Consider the following 19,828-nt stretch of genomic DNA (forward strand, 5'->3'; position numbering starts at 1 on the left):
TTTCCAAACTAGATTTTCAGAATAGTCTGTGTTTTTTTTTTATTAACTGATGGAAGCCTCTAGATATCCCTTTTAAAGAAAGAGGCAAATGATGAAAAGGAAAGGAAATGAAAATCATCTTAAATATTTGTGCCATTCTTAGCTTACACTTCTTATGTAGACATAAGGTAATAACTTTGCTAAACTTCCTGACAAAACATTGTACCAAGCTTTCTGAAAGTGTTTGAAATAATAAAACATTTATTTTACAATTGTGTCATTTTTATATATGAGGTTATATTTTTCACATAAAAAATCATAATTTTAATGTACTTGCCCTTTGTTTGGTGATACCCTATCTACAGATGTCTTCATTCTTGAAACCCATGAAAAATAGACCAGGACTTGTTACACCCACTTTAACACTCACCATAGCAAATTATAAACTAAAGAGATTTGAGTAATCCACATCTTTCATCTCTGAAATATAGAATTGACCCAACATGAATATGTAATTTTATCAATAGGTTGCTTATTTTTGGTAATAAAATATTCAGTGTGTTTCTTGGAAGCGAGTAGCCTACATTTTTATGAACATACGTACATTTTATTGTAGAGATGGGGGATCATAGAACTTCTAGTTACGGTTTTGAAGACCCAAAGTGTGCACATTAAAAGCACAGAAAAGTATTCCTGGGGGAAAATGGGGTTCACACAAGGTTTAGTCACAAACTTAAAATAACTGAAGACTTGTCAAGGAAAATGACATCCCGGAAGGCACAGAAATATATGTCACTGTCTTAAAAGAGAGTGTGGGGGCAACTTTAAAATAATTAAAGACATTATGAGTCAAATCTTGCTGAAATATAATGTGGATAAAGGATACTGTGCTATTGATTCCTATCCTTCAACCACAACTTTGATAAAGAAGACAGATATTTGATATTTGATATCTAGATACCCACGGTTTGTAGGACAATGAATTTAAAACCCCATACTTCATTAAGGACTCATGGCTTTACAGAGTGGTATTGGTTGTTGGTACAGAGATTACAGCAAAGTTATGATTCTATTTTTAACATTTTTGTACACAATATGCAAAAGAAAAACGTTTTGGAACAATAGATGCTTTAAAGTCTTACTGAAAATAAAAAAGTTGTCAATTTTGTAGAACTCTAGAGTTTGAAGGATAAACTCCACTTTCTTTGCCCAGAGCTACATCAGGAGAGCCACATTAGACTTGTTTACTTTCTCTCAATTCTCTTGAAAAAGTATAGCCTCTTTCTCTGGGGCAGAAGTTTCATATGAACATTTTTTGCATAAGTTTGCATATAACCAAAGCAATGAAAATAAAATCATTATTATAAGTACACTATACACACATATACATTATATGTACATATCTCTTTGAGAAAAAGTGTAGTTAAATTATTGTGTTATAGATCCTGTTTTCCCTTTTCCAAATAATAATAAAAATTCAATATGGATCCTATTATTCAGCATGCAGCAGGGAAAGCTGCATGTAAATTTAAATTTATTATCAAATTCAAAATTTTAGTTATCCCAAGAATGGTTTCCAACTTACGTATATTAATTAGGTGGTATATGTCTGTCATGGTACAAAAGGCATTAAAAAGATCACCATGGTGGATGCAGTAAATTGTGTTTCATAGCACATGAGAAGCTGATTCTGAGTTCTCTCATTCTCCTAGTTCTCAATTTATGTATGCACCCTTGCTCATTATCTCTGCCTTTGTGTAATGTTCTCCCATTTTTCTTGTATTCATTTAAATTGTACTCAGAGATTACAATGAGGAGGGGGTCTTAGTGATCATGACCAGCATTTTAGAGATGTCAGAATGAAGCTTGAGAGGGGGTGCCCTGAGAGAGGTCATACAGTAGTGTGTGACAGAACTGAGGTAACCATCTCTGGGTTATACTCTGCTGCTTTGTGTAAATAAAAACAAATATGGGAAATCTTAGCTTTTTCTTTAAGACTCAGTTCCAGTCTCACACTCCAATAGGAGCCATTTCTGACTGAGGGCACTGACTGGAATCCAGGCTACTTTGTACACTTGCTGAATGAACATAAACAGATTCTTTTATCTCCATGTATTGGTCCATTCTGATACTGCTATAAAGAACCACCTGAGACTGGGTAATTTATAAAGAAAACAGGTTTAATTGGCTCACGATTCTATAAACTGTGCAGGCTTCTCCTGGGGAGGCCTTGGGAAACTTACAATCATGGTGGACGGTGAAGGGGAAACAAGTACATCTTCATATGGCCGGCAGGAGAGAGAGAGGGAGAAGTATTACACACTTTGAAACAACCAGATCTCGTGAGAACTCAAGATCACAAGAACAGCAAGGGGGAAATCCACCTCCATGATACAGTCACCTCTCACCAGGTTTGTCCCCCAACACTGGGAATTATCATTAAACATGACATTACAGTATCAAACCATATCACTCCATTTTATCAGTGTCTTAATTAGTACAATGGAGAACCTAACACTCCTACCTCATAGGGTATGAAGGGTCTTAAGTAAGTTAGTATTTTTGAAGCACTTAGAGTAGTGCCGGGTCATAGTAAGTGCCTAATAAGCATTAGCTGTCATTGTTATAATTGTCCTTATTAATAACTTTTCACTCTTATTTTGTGTTTTTTATCAATATCACCCAAGTAGCACTTACTTCTTTTCTAGCTGCTTTATTTAAGATGTTAGTTTATTCCAGTTTTTTCTTCCCAACTCAAGTCATATCAGGGCAAGGACTATGTTCTCTCTTTTATATACCTCCATAGAACCTAACACAATGTTTGATGCAAAATAGGAATTCTGTAAATAATTTTCTTCCTGCTGGTTGATTTTAGATAAATCTATTTCTGATAGTTGCAACTCTGGCCAATGTTTACATGTTCTCAAAGAAAGTGCCAATTACAATGTGTTGCAATATAATATGCCAGTGCTCTATGTTAAAAGAAAAAAAAAAAAGCAAAGACCATTGTATAGTCATAGTGTTTGAAGTTGCATAGAAAAGTCCAGAGAATACATGTTTGGGATGGTTTTAGGATTAGTGAATGAGAGGATAGGTTATTTTGTGTTACCACCAGAGACATTATGTAAGATATTGTTGGCTGTTTTCAAACTGCACATTGATACCATCATGATATGAATAGTATTACTCTAAGTCCTGAATTCTACACATTTTACTAAGGCACATTTTTTTTTTCTTTTTTTTTTTTTTTTTTTTGACAGAGTCTCGCTCTGTTGCCCAGGCTGGAGTGCAGTGGCTGGATCTCAGCTCACTGCAAGCTTCGCCTCCCGGGTTTACACCATTCTCCTGCCTCAGCCTCCCGAGTAGCTGGGACTACAGGCTCCCGCCACCTCGTCCGGCTAGTTTTTTGTTTTTTTTTTAGTAGAGACGGGGTTTCACCGTGTTAGCCAGGACTAAGGCACATTTTTAACACAAATTATTGACTAAACATCAGAATTGCTTGGTGAGCTTTAAAAAAATCTCAATACCCACACCATACTTCAAAACAGTTAACTCAGAATCTCTGGGTAACAGTATTTATTAAATCTCTTCTCCTGATGCCACCGGGCAGCCAACTGGGAGAACTATGCTAGAATGTTAGATTGCAAGAATATCGTTCTATGGCATATTCACCCAAGGTAGGGCATTAAGGTAGCAACTTATAAAATTGTCAAGCAATATGTGGCCTAGACATTGACTCATTTTCAAAGAGGGGTTTTGAGAAATCAGGAAGCATTTGACCATAAGTCCTGTTACTAAGGCTCTATAATGCTGAAACCTTATTTTGTTCGATTTGTTTCCCTTCCCACAGGACTGTGGCTAGGACTTTGTTTTCCTTTTTGGCCAGGCAGACTCCTGTAGACTTGTCATTTTCCATACACTGGATCCCTGCTTTATGCCTGACCGGAGGGGAGTGGCAGCTCCTGAGTCACCCTATTGAGTCTCCTTGGGCACTCTGTGATTTTCCTGGGACTCTCGTATTCTCCCCAAACTTGTGATTTCTCTGGCTTGATGATTTTTGTCTCAGGATTCAGCTTAAAAACATAGAGTCTTGCATGGGAAAAAGAACATTTGGATACGTCAAAACGTAGATTTGTTTTTCTATATTTTAGACCAGTTATGACCTATGCTGAACAACTTTATACTGTAGAATATTCTATTGCATTTAGTTAATGTGAAATGTGTGTTATAATTTCTGTCGTCTTTTTTTTCAGTCCTGCTCCTGAATAAATAATTTGTATTATAAGTTGTATTTATTCCAAAATTACTTCTTCTTTTCTTTATTACAGTCTTTACCCTTTCTGTGTATTCAGAAAACATTTCTTGAGAATCTGTGGTATGTCAAGACACTGTGGCAGGCACTTGGGATATAAAGATAAAAGGCGGTATCCCTCATGGACAACTTGGGGAGATGGTCATGGGCTGTGATAAAGGGATGTATGAACTGCTTTGATGCCACAGAGGGAGGAAACCTATCCAAACATGGGGCAGGGGCAGTGAGTGGGCAGCAAGTGCGCAGTGAGAGAGGGAGGGGCAGTGAGGAAAGTCTTTGAGGAGTGGGCCATGTCAGATTGCATCATTAGGCCTAGCATAGTAAGTGACTTCTCTCAATGTTTGGTGTTAAACAAAGGCTACATTGAGCCTTGCCTTGAACAGCACATAGAAGTTAGCCTAGTAGAGAAGAAGAATGGGTGGAAGGAGAGCAAAAGTCTGGGGCCTGTTGTGTTGAAAGCAGAGCATGTGCTTAGAGGTATGAGCAAGGGTGACTCAGCCACTAGTGCTTGAGAGTGATGGCATTGCTGGTTCGCAAAGGATGGCAAGCGTGTACAGGCAGAGCAAGTGGGGGTCAGATTGTCCCACATCTTCTAACTGATGCTAAGAAGTTAGTATTTCTCTAGAATCTGATGGGAGCCATTTAAGGAGATGTCATGGGAATTGACGTGATCATGTATGCCTTTCAGAGAAATCATTTCAGAGAAATCATGGGAGTGAGACAGGACAGAGAAACCTGTGAAGAGTAACGTGATATGCCAGGGGAAGAATGGTGGGAACCTAGGACCATTTAGGGAAAAGTCAAATCCTTGCTTTGTACCACACAACAAAATAACATTCAGAAACATTAAAGATGTCAATATGAAAATAAAATAGTAGAAAGAAAACATAGGAGAATATTTTTTAAATCTTGGGGGTTGAGGAATCCTTTCAAAGGAAAGCAAGAGACCAAAGGCCAAAATATAACAAAAATGAATGTTTGACTACGTGTAAGGTACTAGATACTAGAGGAGTGTGGATTAGTAGACCTGCTTTGTGCTTTTAAGGTGCTTAAGAAGTAAAGAAAGTTAGGAAACAGAACATTCCAAATGCCTTGGGCTAAGTGCTGCGTTGGAGTTAAGTAAAAGATTCAGTGGGGACCTATAGGAGCAGTTACCTGGGTTTGCTTGGAAGTGGACAGGAGAGGCTTGAAAAAGCAGAAAGTGAGCCACATCTTCATGTAGGATCTGTCAGGTGTTTGAGAGCAGTGGAGGAGAGAGAGCATTTTAGGTAGAGGGTACAGCTTGTACGAAGATAGAGGAGGGTTCATTTGGTATTTTGGGTGTGCAAAGTGCAAGAGGATGGGCAAGACATGGGGGTGGAAAGTGCTGAAGCTGAGGTTGGAGAAGGCAGTGAGAGGCAAATTCAGAGTCTTAATTATTCAGAGTCTTACTGATGGCCAGTGCCATCGATAGAGCTTTCTGTGATGATGGGCATGTTCTGTTCTGTGCTGTCCAGTGTGGCAGCCATGAGCCACATGTGCTATTGAGCATGTGGAATGTGGCCAGTGCAATTGAAGAACTGAATTTTTAATTGTATCAAATTTTAATTTAAATAATTGCTGTGGCTAGCAGTTACCATATTAGACAGTGCAGCTATAAACAATATGGAGTTGGTCAGGCGCAGTGGCTAACGCCTGTAATCCTAACATTTTGGGAGACCAAGGTGGGTGGATCACTTGAAGTCAGGAGTTCAAAACCAGCCTGGTCAACATGGTGAAACCCCATCTCTACTAAAAATACAAAAAGAATTAGCCGGCTGTGGCCGCCGGCACCTGTAATCCCAGCTACTCGGGAGGCTGAAGCAGGAGAATCGCTTGAACCCGGGAGGCGGAGATTGCAGGTTGCAGTGAGCCAAGGTCACACCATTGCACTCTAGCCTGGGTGACAAAGGGAGACTCCGTCGTAAAAAAAAAACAAAAAAAAGGGGGGGGGGTCGTTGAGAGTTTTTTAAAGGGAAATATTAACAGTGTGAACAAGTTTGTATTTTAGAAAGATCACTCTGGTAGGCAGGAAGAAAATCAACATTTGTGAGAGCCCACTGCTTCCAGATAGGATACTAGGTGCGGTCATATGTATTGGGTCATTTACTACTCACAGCAACTTTAAGGTATAGAGGGCATGGTATTTCCATTTTACAGACAAGAAAACTGATCTCAAAGAGAGTAAGTCATTTGTCCAAGGTCACAGAGCCAGTAAATGAAAGAAATTTAAAATTTAACTTCCCATTTCTGGCAAAGCTTTTAGTAATTTTTTTTAAAAATAAACTTATTTTTTAGAGAAACTTTAGGTTCACAGCAAAATTGAATAAAAAGCACAGAGTTGCCATACACCCACCATCCCTACACACAAAAAAATCTGACCTACTGTCAACATCCTGCCTCAGAATGTGGTACATTTGGTACAATCAGTGACCTACATCATCACGTCATTATTGCTCAAAGTCCATAGTTTACAGTAGTGTTCACTCTTGGTGTGTACATTCTATGCATTTGGACATATTTATAATGACACATATCCACCATTACAGTATCATACAGAGTTGTTTCGTTCCCTTAAGAATCCTCTGTGCCCTTTCTGTTCATCCTGCCTACCTCCCTCTTTAACTCCTGGCAACCCCTGATCTTTTTACTGTTTCCATAGTTTTACCTTTTCCATAATGTCATACAGTTGGAATTACACACTATGTAGCCTTTTCAGATTGGATTCTTTCACTTGGTAATAAGCATATTAAATTTCCTTTATGGTTTTGCATGGCTGCATAGATCATTTCTTTTTAGTGCTGAGTAACATTCCATTGTCTAGATGTACCACATTATCCATTCACCAACTGAAAGACATCTTGGTTGCTTCCAACTTTTGGCAATTATGAATAAAGCTGCTATAAACATCCATGTACAGGTTTTTGTCAGACATATGTTTTCAATTCACTTGGATAAGTACCAAGAAGTACAACTGCTACATCATATGGTAAAAATATGTCTAGTTTTGTAAAAATACTGCCAAACTGTCTTCCAAAGAGGCTGTACCATTTTGCATTCCCACCAGCAATGAATGAGACTTTCTGTTGCTCTGCATCCTCACCAGCATTTGGTGTTGTCAGTATTCCGTATTTGGGACATTCTAATATGAGTGTAGTGGTATCTCATTATTGTCTCAATTTGCAGTTCTGTACTGACATACGATCCTGAATATATTTTCATATGATTATTTGTCATCTGTGTATCATTTTTGGTGGGATGACTGTTTAGGTCTTTTGGCCATTTGTTAATTTGGTTGTTTGTTTTTTAATTGTTGAGTTATTTATTACTATTTTATATCTGAGATACACCTAAGATAATCACCTTATGAAAAAAAGAAAAGCATCCCCTGATAGCTCAGCTTGGAGCTGACCTGCTCACAGCTAGGCCACGATGTTCTCATTTTGAACATGAACAATTCACAGAACATCGACATTACACAAGACCACTTTACAACTGTGATGTTATAAGGCAAAATCAAGACCGCTCTGTAACATACCTGAACACAGACAAGACTAAGAACATGAAGCAAACCACAAAAGTGACCAACATCCCCCTCTATGCACATAGGACTGCTGTTGCTTTTCTGCCAGTCACAGATTTAGCCTCACCGCATTCCTCATGCCTCTGAGATTAAAACAACAACAACAAACTAAGATACTCAGTGAAAAGATTGCCTCTACTTTGTGATAGCCCCAAATCCAGAGGCAAAGGACCTTTTCTTGAAACCTCCTGAATAGGACTGGGGAGTTTTCCAGGCAAACCTGATCAACCTGCCCTCTGAAATAACCTAACACAAGCCTAAATATTTTAACAAGCCTCTCCTGACATCCTTTTACTGAGATGCCTCCCACCTCCCTATGCCGTTTGGTCTCTCTTGCTGCAGACGGTTCCAATAAACCTAACCTTGTTCAACTGCAGGTTGGTCCTGTTGGTTTTTGGTGATAGGCAAAGACCAATCAACAAAATCAAGGCAAAGCAAATACTATAGCAATGATTCCAGCAGGTCACTCCTTTAACAATAATATTTTAAATGATTAATTTCCCTGTAGCAATAAAAAGTGAAAAATTACATAACTTTTTGGGAAGCCAAATAGCATAGAACCTTAACATGAAAGAAAAATATTCAGAAATACTGTGATGCCATGATAGGCAGATGTTTGTTTTGTTGTCTTTGTAACAATTCTCCTTCCTTTCTCTCAGGGATCATGTCTGACCACCAGTTTGGTAACCAGTTTATGTGCAGTGTGGTGGCCTCTCACGTGAGTCACCTGCCCACAACCAACCTCAGCTTCATCTGGATTGCTCCACCTGCGGGCACAGGCTGTGTTAATTTCATGTGAGTACCCAAAGTGTCTGCAATACGTACAGAAGGCAAATACTTAGGACTTCTCATGGGATTACATATAGAGTAACTATTTAGTGTCTTATTTTGACAGATTTAACCTTAATTAAAGTCACTAATTTTGTCAAAAAAAGTTAAAACTTTTTTAAAAAGTAAATTTAGCAGTTTATTTTTGCATATTTATGTGTACCTCCAAAAGTCTAAATTGGATTTTAGCTGACAAAAGTACACAATAAAATAAAAGTAAGTGAATTGGTGGGACAGGAGGGTAGGGGACCTGGGGAACAGGGAGAAATTGTTCAAAGGGTACCAAGTTTCAGTTAGGAGAAGTAAATTTGGAGATCTGCACAGCATGGTGACTATAGTTAATGTATTGCATATCTCAAAATTGCTAAAAGAGATTTTAAACATCCACATCACAAAAAAATGATATGTGAGGTAATGGATATGTTAATTTGCTTGATTTAATCATCACAAATGTAAACATATATGAAAACATCACATTGTGCTCCATAAATATATGCAATAAATATCAATATTTAAAAGACAAAAATAATCGAGTAAATCAGGGCAATTGGAAAATGAATGTTCAGAAAATATGGTGAAAACAGGTTACAACATGCTATAAGGCCTTACCTACCTTTTGGAAAAAGACCACAAATTTAGCTTTGAGCTTTCTGGCCATTAGTGCCAAGAGGAAAATGTGATCGGTTAGGGAATTCGTGGTGGCCAGAAGTCAGGTACTCTACAGGAACCTAACAGCTCTCCCAGGTGCTTTCATTTAGAGGAAACTAGAGGAGGTTTTGAGCAGTGTTCTCAAGAGCATCCTTAGATAAACACTATACTATGGTTCCAAGGCTGTGACTGTGACATCTCTTGATAGAGACTATACCCCTAACCCCTATCCCTACCCCACAGTCACCATGCCTCATCCTTCTTATTCAGGGTTCCTTTTCCCCCCATAGCATTTTTAAACTTCTAATACATGATATCCTTCACTTATTTAGTTACAAACATTGTTTCTCATTTGTCACTTCCTACTAAAATGCAAGCCCCTTGAAGGCAAGAATTTTTTGTCTGTTTTTTTGGTTTTTGGTGGTTGTTGTTTTCTTCACTGATTTGTCCCAACTGTCTAGAACAGTCCCTGGCACATAGTCAGCCCTCACTAAATATTTGTCAAATAGATGAGTAAGCCAATGGTGTAAAGTCAAAGGCAGTTCAGAAACAGCTGTTCTATGGGCAGTCAAGCAAAGTAGAGCTGGAAGGCATCTTGAATGGTTTTCTCTTCAGACTTTCTGCTCAGACAAAATCCCATAAAACCTGTGTACTCTAAAATTTACCACTGCTTTTTCTTCCCTCTTGATGACAAACAGTTCAGTGTCTGGGGTTTCTACGGGTCAGACATCACTGAAATATATACTCTTTCTGCCTATCCTCTGAGTTACCCAAGCTGCCAACATCAGACTCATCTCACATAACTGGTTGATATTTAAACCCATCATTTTCTCCCTCAGAAAGTTTTTCATAAGTGAACCTTTTCCTTCCAGTACATTTTGCTAAGATGATTGCAGTAGCTTCCTAACTTGTCTGCCTGTTCACCTCTAGCCCATTTTTCCTTCAGTATATCCTGCATATTGTTGTCCAGTTAATCTTCTGAAAGTGCAGCCTTGATTACTCAAAATTTGGCTAAGTCTAAAACTCCTTTCTGAAGACCAAACCTTTAGCATAGGTTTGAAGGCTCTTCCAGTGTCTTTGTTTATTATCTTCTCTCTTATCTCCCTTGGCACGCACCTCCTGGTGGAGCCCGAACTGGCAGGCCTTCCTACAGTTCCCTACAGATTCTATAACTTTCTCCATGCCTTTTCCTTGGCCTGGAATGCTTTTCAGTCTCAACCTCAATTGTTAAAATCTTACCTGTTCTTAAAGACCTGTGTTAAATTCCAACTCTTCTGTAAAACTTGCCAAGGTATCAACAACAACATTGATGTGTATAGTCACATTTTGCTTATAACTCTATTGTAGTGCTGATTATATTTTACTATATGATTGTTTGAATTAAGTTATTGTCTTTTATGTTAGATTGGACAGGGACAAATTCATATTTCTTTTTGATTCTCCATTAGTTGCTAGTGTCTTATATATAAGATGTCAAAGAAAATTCCCCTTGAATTATATGATGGTCATTGTTGTCATTACCTTTAACTTAATAGTGATCACTGACTCTTTTGGTATGCTTTCTCTTATGCATATTGGCACTTGCAAGGATGAATTGAATTCTTGCCATGAATAACTTCTTAATGTAAAATAAAAGTTGCTTTTTTGAAAGACAAAACACAAAGTATATCTATATCAGCAATAAAGAACTGCCTGCTTCCAAACAGATATGTTTTTAATTGAATCTGTTTAAGATTGATATTTGTTAGCTTATGATCTCACCACTTTTGAGGTATAAAACTCTATTTTCTTCTGAGAAATAACTTAGGTATTTTAAGTCTTAAATTCAAACAATGTTTTCTTAGCAGTTAGTCAGAAAAATACAGTTTAGTCAGAGGTTTTACTGACTACAAAAAAGTTTACACATCCTCACCCATATCTCTCAGTATAATTTTGATGATAGAGTTTGCACTTTTTAACATTCTTGACAAATGGTTAAGTCCTTTTTATCATAAGCCATGATAATGTTGAAAGCTACATGCAGTAGTTGCTTCCTTTGTGGGCAAGATGATTTGTTGATCTCTTCCTACTCAGTTTGTGAGAGTACAGGAGAAGTTAAAATTGAACATGAGCCACTGAAGCAATTTATTTGAAATTTTCTGAACTAAATTTTTGCAATTTTTTACCTTTATTCTTTACCATAATATTTATTACATATTCAGTAGAGCTATATATAAGAGTTAGTATCTGTAATTAGCAAGTGCCCAGGAATCCTTGAAGAGGATTGCTAATATTCAATGTTAATTTTAAATATTAAACTGAAAAAAACACACAAAGCCTCTGGCATTTGAAGGTAAATGTACCATGATTCTCTTTTCTGATTAACCTCAAAAATTAAGGCTTTTACTTTTTAAGGTAAGAAAGATTGTTTCTTAGAAATTAAACTTTAGCCATGCTTATATGATTTTGTAGTATATTCTGTATGACTTTTTGATATTATTAGTTAACTCATACCATTATTTAATTTTCCACATGCTTGTTTTACTAACTGAATTTTAAGATCAGGGACTGTGTGTAATATTTTTATATACCTAATAGTTCCTAATGCTGAACTATAGACCAATAGAATGCTCTTAATAAATATTTGTTAGTAGCTAATAATGATATTGTATTTCATTGATTATAAGATACAGTTTTGTTGGTATTTTTTACATTTTGGCACCTCTGAAGTAGGGTTGTATTTTACATTTGATGGCATCCTACAATTATAATTGGCAGTGCTTATTTTTTAACGTCTTACAATTGATGGTGCGTTGTACTGGAAGAAACCCAGAAATGAACATTTATCATTTACCATTTACATGGTCTTTCTAATGCTGGCAGTTGAATTGACACTACAGTCAATTCTGCAATCTCATTTTAGTACAGCCAATGTATGATGCAAACTCTGTGATTTTTGAAACCCTAGTTACCTATTTAAAATCCTTTTTTTAAAATCCCATAATAAGAATTAGGAAGCATTTGAACTGAAATTCAAGATGATTATATAATGTGCTGTGTGTGCCTTTCCCAGTGAAGAGTAAGAGGCGTGTTGTCTGAATAAACTGTGTTTTACTGGTAAACCACTTAGCCACATAGTCATTTGGGCTGTCTGTTTATGGCCTTTCTTGTTAAAAATAATCAAGTGAGAGACACAGAGGAGTGGATGATTTCAGGATAAAGTGATGGCTATACTGGTACAAATGTAGAAAAATGACCAAAATTATTTTATCATTACTTTTATGACACCTGTTGATAAAATTTATATTTGAAGTGTTAATTCAAGGTTTGCTGGGTATTCAGATCCTTTGGCAGTATAATTTGTTTTCAGTTTTATATCTGATTATAGTCTTTAGTGACTAGTAAGTCTCAAGTTAAAAGAGGCAGTTAATCATCCAGACTTCTTGGATATCAATCCCCTACCCCCAAGTCCAAAGGGGTTTGGGGAAGGGAAAGAAGAAGGAGGAGGAGGAAGAGGGAAGGAAAGAAAGAAGAAAGAAAGAAAGTCAATCTCCAAGCCATCTAACCCTAAAAATTAGCAAGAAACTACCAGGGAAAGCGGGTTGTAAAATAACAACTACAACATTAATAATATTTTTGAAAATTTACAGTGTGCCAGCCACTATTCTATTTACCTCTTTTAATCCATTTAATTCTCAGTGATTCTGTAAAGTCAGTACTATTATTATCTCAGTTTGCAGATGAGGAAACTAAAGGACAGAGATGTTAAATCACTGGCCTAAGGTAACTCACCTAGTGAGTGACACAGCCTGGATTCAAAGGCAGTCTAGTTTCAAAGCAGGTGATTTTGCTACTTCACTCCATTTGCCTTTAAAATGATCACTTGTCTATTTTATCATGGTAAAATACAATAGTCATACAATGAAAATTAAATAAGAGTTTGCAGTATGGTATTGGAATCTCTCTAAGTTTTCCAGGTGACCCACATGTGTTTCCTATCTACTTTTGAAATATATTTCTATGTGAATATAGGAATATTATTGAATTCATTCAAATAATGAGAGGTGCCACTTTAAAATTCTGAAATATGAAAAACATGGGTTTGATATTGATATGTATGATATGTAGGTATTGATCATATCCTATCCTTCATCACAAGGGGATTTCATATGGGGAATGTGTGAATTACAGGCAAAATTCATCACAATTAGGTTTAGGTTTAACTGTCTAGACAGAGATACTAGCATAATATTAGGATTAAAATGGAACGTAAAAGAAGATCAGGTTTGTGCCTAAATTAGTGATGATTTAATCTTATGTGAACTTTCTCAAAACTGAAAACAGAATAAACCAAGCAATATTCTATTTAAGATACTGAGCATGGACAAATAATGAACTTAGGTCAGCAAAGAGGAACATAAGAGGATCATATTTGAACATTTGCTATGTTAAAGGAAGTATCTCCTAGAGGGATAGTTTTCTTAAAGTACACTAAACAAGAAGGCAAAAAAAATCATTTAAAAAATTGAAGACACTAGCACTTTCTGAACACCTGCCAGGCTCAAAATAATAATACAGATGCAGAGATTCGAAGTGCTGCCTTGAGTGTATCTCAGATGCCTTTAATTTTTGATGAGAGCCATTCAAGACTGTCTAGAGAATTCTTGAGAAAATATAGTGTGGTTGCCCATTTATTTCCTTTCATCAGACGGACACATCACAGATGTATTTGCCTTGTTACTTAAACATTTGAAATAAGATCAGGGATTCCCCCATGGGTGTGTTTATTGGAAGTGCATTCATACCTATGGATAAAGATGCCAACAATGGATGCATACAAATGTTCTTTTACTTTCTAGATTATACATAGCTTACTGCAAAAGTAAATTACCTCCCATTTAGGTCTGAAATGATTGTACCTATGCACCGAGATAAAACCAGATATGCTGTTTTCTAAAGGGGAAATTTCATCTTTCTTTTAAATCATGTCTTTTTTTTCTTTTTTTTTTTTCTGACGGTCTGGTTTTCTGTTTTTAAGCGGACATCTCCCAACTTGAGACAATTTCAGTGCTGCTTAAAAATATACCTCTATATGACAAGGTAAAAAAAAATATTGTCTAGCCTTAAAGGTAAATAACTAGGATCCTAACTGATAGTTCTTACTTCCTCATAGGCCCCTGTTTTTCATCACATTTAAATAGCCAGTTAGGCATGAACATGGAGAAAGTCTAAGTTCAGGGACTAATGTGTGTTCTTATGTGTCAACACTTTGGCAAATGGTCAAATGCTTGAGGTCAGAATGCTTCCTAGGGATTTAGTTTTTAATTTTAGGAAGTATGGTTGAGATAAAATATGTCAATACATCTCCAAGAGGGCTTGAAAAAATTATTTTTCTTATATTAATTGTACAACATATCTATTTTAAGACATTCAGTGAGCAAAGCTATTCCCTTCATTTTCCCCCCTCTTTTCTCCTTTCCTGTCTCCTCCTCCTTCCAAGAAGTCATGGTATAAACAGCACAGGTTATATTAGGGGAATCTTCTGGCATCTCCCCAGGATGCTGCTTTACATCAAAATCATAAGACCATCAGAGAAATGGAACTGCTTTACCGTGGGAAAACTTTCTATTCCAGCAATAAAATATTTTTTAACGAGGGTCCAAAGAAGTACCTGTTTCTATGGAATTTTATGCTGTAGCAAATAGTTGTGTTAGCAGATTTGCTCTTCTTCCTTTTTTTAATCTCTGCTTTTTTATTTTTTAGAGAAAAGTGTTAGTTTTTTCCTGATGTTGAACCTAGAAGCAAAAAAAAAAATAAAAAGCTATAGCAAAACAACCTATTCCTTTCTTTTCCTCTCATGTAACGTAATGGTGTGAGAACTTATGGAGATCACTCAAGTAAATGGACTGAACTTGGTATCCACAAGATGTGCCTTATTACAAGGCTTTGTGGTTAAGATGGGATTACTATTGTACTTGGCACTTCTTACTTGAAACCACATAGGACATTTGTGAAAGCAAAAAGACCAAAGTCAGTAAATCTAAAATTTTTATCTATTATAATTATTAGACGTTCTCTAAATCGAGTAGAAATTTTTTATATGAGGTGTGGGCAGAGATTTGGGTTATTTCCCTATTATTAGAATTGATTAAACCAGTTTTAGAAATGTGAAATTTCATTTTTCCAAACTGCCTACACAGTCAAAAACATTGATGACAAAGACGTCTGAGAAACAGGTGAATAAATTTTTCCCATGGCAGCAACAACTCTATGGTTTGCCAGTATAGTTATTTGGATACTAGCAACAGCATATTATTAAGCTCTATTTTTAGTAAAGTCTCTGTATACTAAAGTCTTATTACAAATGTGAAATAAAACTGATTGCTTCTTTCAGATAAGAATTTTTTAAAGAACTTTTGTCCTCTGTGACCTATTTAGATATATAGACATGTATGTGTGTATACAGAAACACACACACATTGTTTTAGTCTGTTTTGTGCTTCTGTAACAGAATACCTGAGACAGGATCATTTATGAACAATAGAAGATTTTTGGTTCATGGTTCTGGAGACTAGGAAGTCCCAGATTAAGGGGCTGCATCTGGTGAGGGACTTCTTGCTGTGTCATAACGTGGTGGAAGGCATCACATGGCAGAAACTGAGCATGCCTGAAAGAAGAAAGGGGCCCATCTCATCCTTTTATCAGGAACCCACTCCTGAGGTACCTACTCTACTCCCACAATAATGGCATTAATCCATTCATGACGGCAGAGCTGTCATGACCTAATCACTTCTTAAAGGTCCTGCCTCTCAACACTGTTGCATTGGGGATCATGTTTCCAACACACGAGCTTTGAGGTACACATTTAAACCACAGCACACATATAAGCACACACACATACACACATTCTAAAATTTGTTTAGCACCATACTTTCTAACATGATACTATAAGCCATGTGTGGCTATTTAAGTTTGAATTCATTAAAATTAAATAAAAAATTCAGTTCCTCAGTTGTACCAGCCACATTTTGAGTTCTCAGTAGCCACATATGGCTAGTGACTATTTTATTGAACAGCACAAATATAGAACATTTCCATTATTACAGAAAGTTCTGTTGTATTGCATAAGATTAGATAATATGTTGAGTTATCTTTTCCCCAAATATTACCATGACATTTACAGAAATTAACCATGCAATTCAAAGGACACATAGAAGGAAGAAAGCAAAACTAAGTTTTTTGCCATTGTTATGTGAACTTGAACCATCATAACTTCTAAACTCACCAAATAAGACGGAAAGAGCTGCTTACCTAATTGTTCATTTTAGTTTTATTTGCCAGTGCAACAGTTTCTGTGGTTTTTTATTTTATGGGCAATGGTAGCCAAATATGACAAGTGAGAATTGCCTCTAGTTATCATCCCTTACAGTGCCCAGGACTTAGTGCTGCTCTTTGGCTGCCTTGGGCTAAGGCATTTTCCTCTGCCTGCCCCTATGCCTGGATCTCAGTCCCTGCTTTCCCCTTGCTGATCTTCCTCTTCCCTGCTACAAGGTTTTAGATTCTACATCTTTTCAAATGTGCCCTTATGCATGAAAACTTACTGTCATGTACCTAATATTTAAAAATAGCTAGTCTGGAAGACTAATTATTAATATGAAAATGAACATTAATGGAATTTGAAACTCCATTTTATGATAATGATGGTAATAATAGTAATAATAATAAAAAAAGAAACTTTAATTATTGAGTACTGGTATACCAGGCAGCCTACTAAGTTCCTTTACTCTCCTAGAACCACCTGTTATTGAAAGAAGAGCTTCAAGAAAGAGCTCACAAAGACAGGTGTGTTTTGATCTAAAACATGTTCTTTAAACCACCATCCTATACTACCACTTTGTATTGCTTTTAAAAATTAGTATTTATGAAGATAGTATAGCAATGAGAGATGCTTGGAATATCAAGTGACATAAACAAAATATTTGTTTATGTGGTACAATTTCAAACACATAAAAATACATTCGTAGAGGATTTCTGGCATCATGGAAGATTGAATTGGCATAGCAGAAATTCTTCCCACTGAAATAAAATAGCACCTCTAGCTAAAATGAAGCAAACACACACACACTGGTTTCAAGAAGAAAGGAGATATATCAAAGCTGGGTCAAGAAATAGGAACTGACATTGTGGTGGCCTACACATCTCTTAAACCTGATTTAGGTCCTAGATCTGGAGTTTTAACCTACGTGGGGCCTAGAGCTATTGTCAGGAGCCTCTTAAAAGACACCAGGAGATAAGAAAGGAGAGGGAGTTGGAACTGGGCCCACTGATTGAAACCTGACTAGGAAAACAGCAAAGAATTTTGTCATCTGAGTGGAGCCTTTGCTCAAGATAAGGTACTTATAAGAAGATAAAACCCTCAACAGGTGGAATCTAGCTTTACATTAGTAATCTGTGCAGAACTCCAAGTGAAGAAATTAACAACTAATTGAAGTTTTAGAAGGAGAGACAGATTTGAAGAGATAATGGCAGAAAATTTTCTAGAACTAAGGAAGATGTGTGTATTTTCTATCTAAGCAAGATAAAATAAATTAGTACTGATACAGGTCATGATAAGCCTTCAGTATATCAAAGACAGAAAACATCAAAGGTGACAAAATAGAAAAGACAGATTACCTATAAATTTAATCTGACAGTGGTCTCATCAGCAACAAGAGATGCCAGAAGACAATGGAACAATATCATCAAAGTGAATTGTCCTCCTAGAATTCTGTACCTAGATAAAGTATCAGTCAGGTATGAAAACAAAACAAGATATATTTTTAAAAAGTAAGTTTGATATTTTTACTGTACATAGCACATGTTAAAGCAAATTTTTAAAGGATGCCCTTCAGTAAAAACAAAACAAACCCAGAAGGAAACTGTGGGATACAATAAATTGCAGTGTGATACAATGATTAATAGTGAGTAAAGAAATTAGTAAGAACATTAGAAACTCTCAGCATTTTACATGCAAATAAATTTACGTATAACATATATACCAGTAATTATTTTAGGATAGAATTTAAAGGCAACGTATAACTAAAATATATGAAACAACATTAATGTATACTTTGGAGGAAAAAGGAAATCAGTATTAAAGTTTTCTAATGTCATCAAATTATTTTGCAAGAAGGTTATGGGCTCAGTTGATTGTTAGAGATATAAATGTAAAGAACAAAAATAAAATTATAACTTCAAAAATAGGGAGGTGAAGGGCAAAGGATTAAAGAACAGTTAGTTAAAACATCAGAATAAAGGAAAAGGGTAAATTAAAAAATCATAGAAGTATAAAGCATAATATAAGATAACAAATAATTTTAAGTAAATTATCAATTACAATAAATATAAACAGATTAAATTCACCAGGCAAAACACTGTGACTTTCAGAATGCAATTACAAAAATACAGCAATATGCTGTTTCTGAGAGATAAAACTAAACATAATGGCACAAAAACACTGAAAGTACAGAGATGGAAAAAAACATACCAGGCCAGTGCTAACCAAAGATAGGCTAGTGTTACTATATTAATAACAGACAAAATAAGTAAAAAATTATTAGGGATAAAAGGACAATTACCTAAGAATGAAATAACCTGCGTGTGGACTAAGTTGAAGGAAACATACAAAATTGAAACCTGTCTTTCAGGTGGCAGAATACTCAGTACGTATCTCTAGTATTTCAATTGCAGGTAGTATTATGAAAATATTTGGGCAAAGTAATTCCTTAAACAGTTGTTGAATAGATGAATGAATACATGCTTACATGAGTGGAAAATGCACGAATATGCCAGAAGATTGTGTTATAGAATTAGAGTTTATACTCTGCCATTTCTACCTTTAGGCATGTACTGCTGACAGCTAGCTTTATATTACAGTATCTTAGGTGCTCTGGAAATACCAATTTGGTAATTTAACAAAATTTTATCAATAATTTGAATTTTTGATTTGCGGTTAGTTTTTCTTTACTAATTTAAATAACATTGCATACATTCCTCTTCTAAATATTATGAAGGTTTAAATATGCTAGAGTATAAATAGTTAAATTAGATTTTTATGGTTTTTGAATGCTATTTAGACTAATATAAAATTTAAAAGGTTAATATTAATAATATTTTTAAATTGATGGCATGAATTCATGTAAAACTTTACATGAATCACAAAGTTAAAAGAAAAACAATTTGAGGAAATAAAAAAATGTAAGCCACATCTTTTCTGGAATTATAAGATAACCTATTTAAAATTAAATCAGTGCATATTGATGTTTTATTTAGCACTGAGAAATATTAAATAAAATTATTATTTCCATCTGTATTTTAGCACCTCACAATATTAAAGTGAGGTTTTGGTTATCCACATTGACGAGTTCAAAGCTGGAAACAAAAATGTGTTAGTCAAATCTCCTCCATGTATTTCCACTATTAGTATTTATAGAAGGGATTAT

The 19,828-nt window shown here is 35.8% G+C and overlaps 1 protein-coding gene across 3 annotated transcripts in view; it reads left to right on the forward strand.

Annotated features, from left to right (window-relative positions):
* Positions 1 to 19,828, forward strand: part of RELN (reelin) — a 508,320-nt gene that overhangs the window by 138,789 nt on the left and 349,703 nt on the right. For all 3 annotated transcript variants that reach the window (XM_003896435.5, XM_017957037.3, XM_003896436.5), the window contains exon 3: positions 8,552 to 8,687. In XM_003896435.5, coding sequence (XP_003896484.1) covers positions 8,552 to 8,687 — 136 coding nt within the window. The remainder of the gene's footprint in view (positions 1 to 8,551; positions 8,688 to 19,828) is intronic.

This window comes from Papio anubis, chromosome 4 (genome assembly GCF_008728515.1).
Source record: "Papio anubis isolate 15944 chromosome 4, Panubis1.0, whole genome shotgun sequence".
Classification (NCBI taxonomy): domain Eukaryota; kingdom Metazoa; phylum Chordata; class Mammalia; order Primates; family Cercopithecidae; genus Papio; species Papio anubis.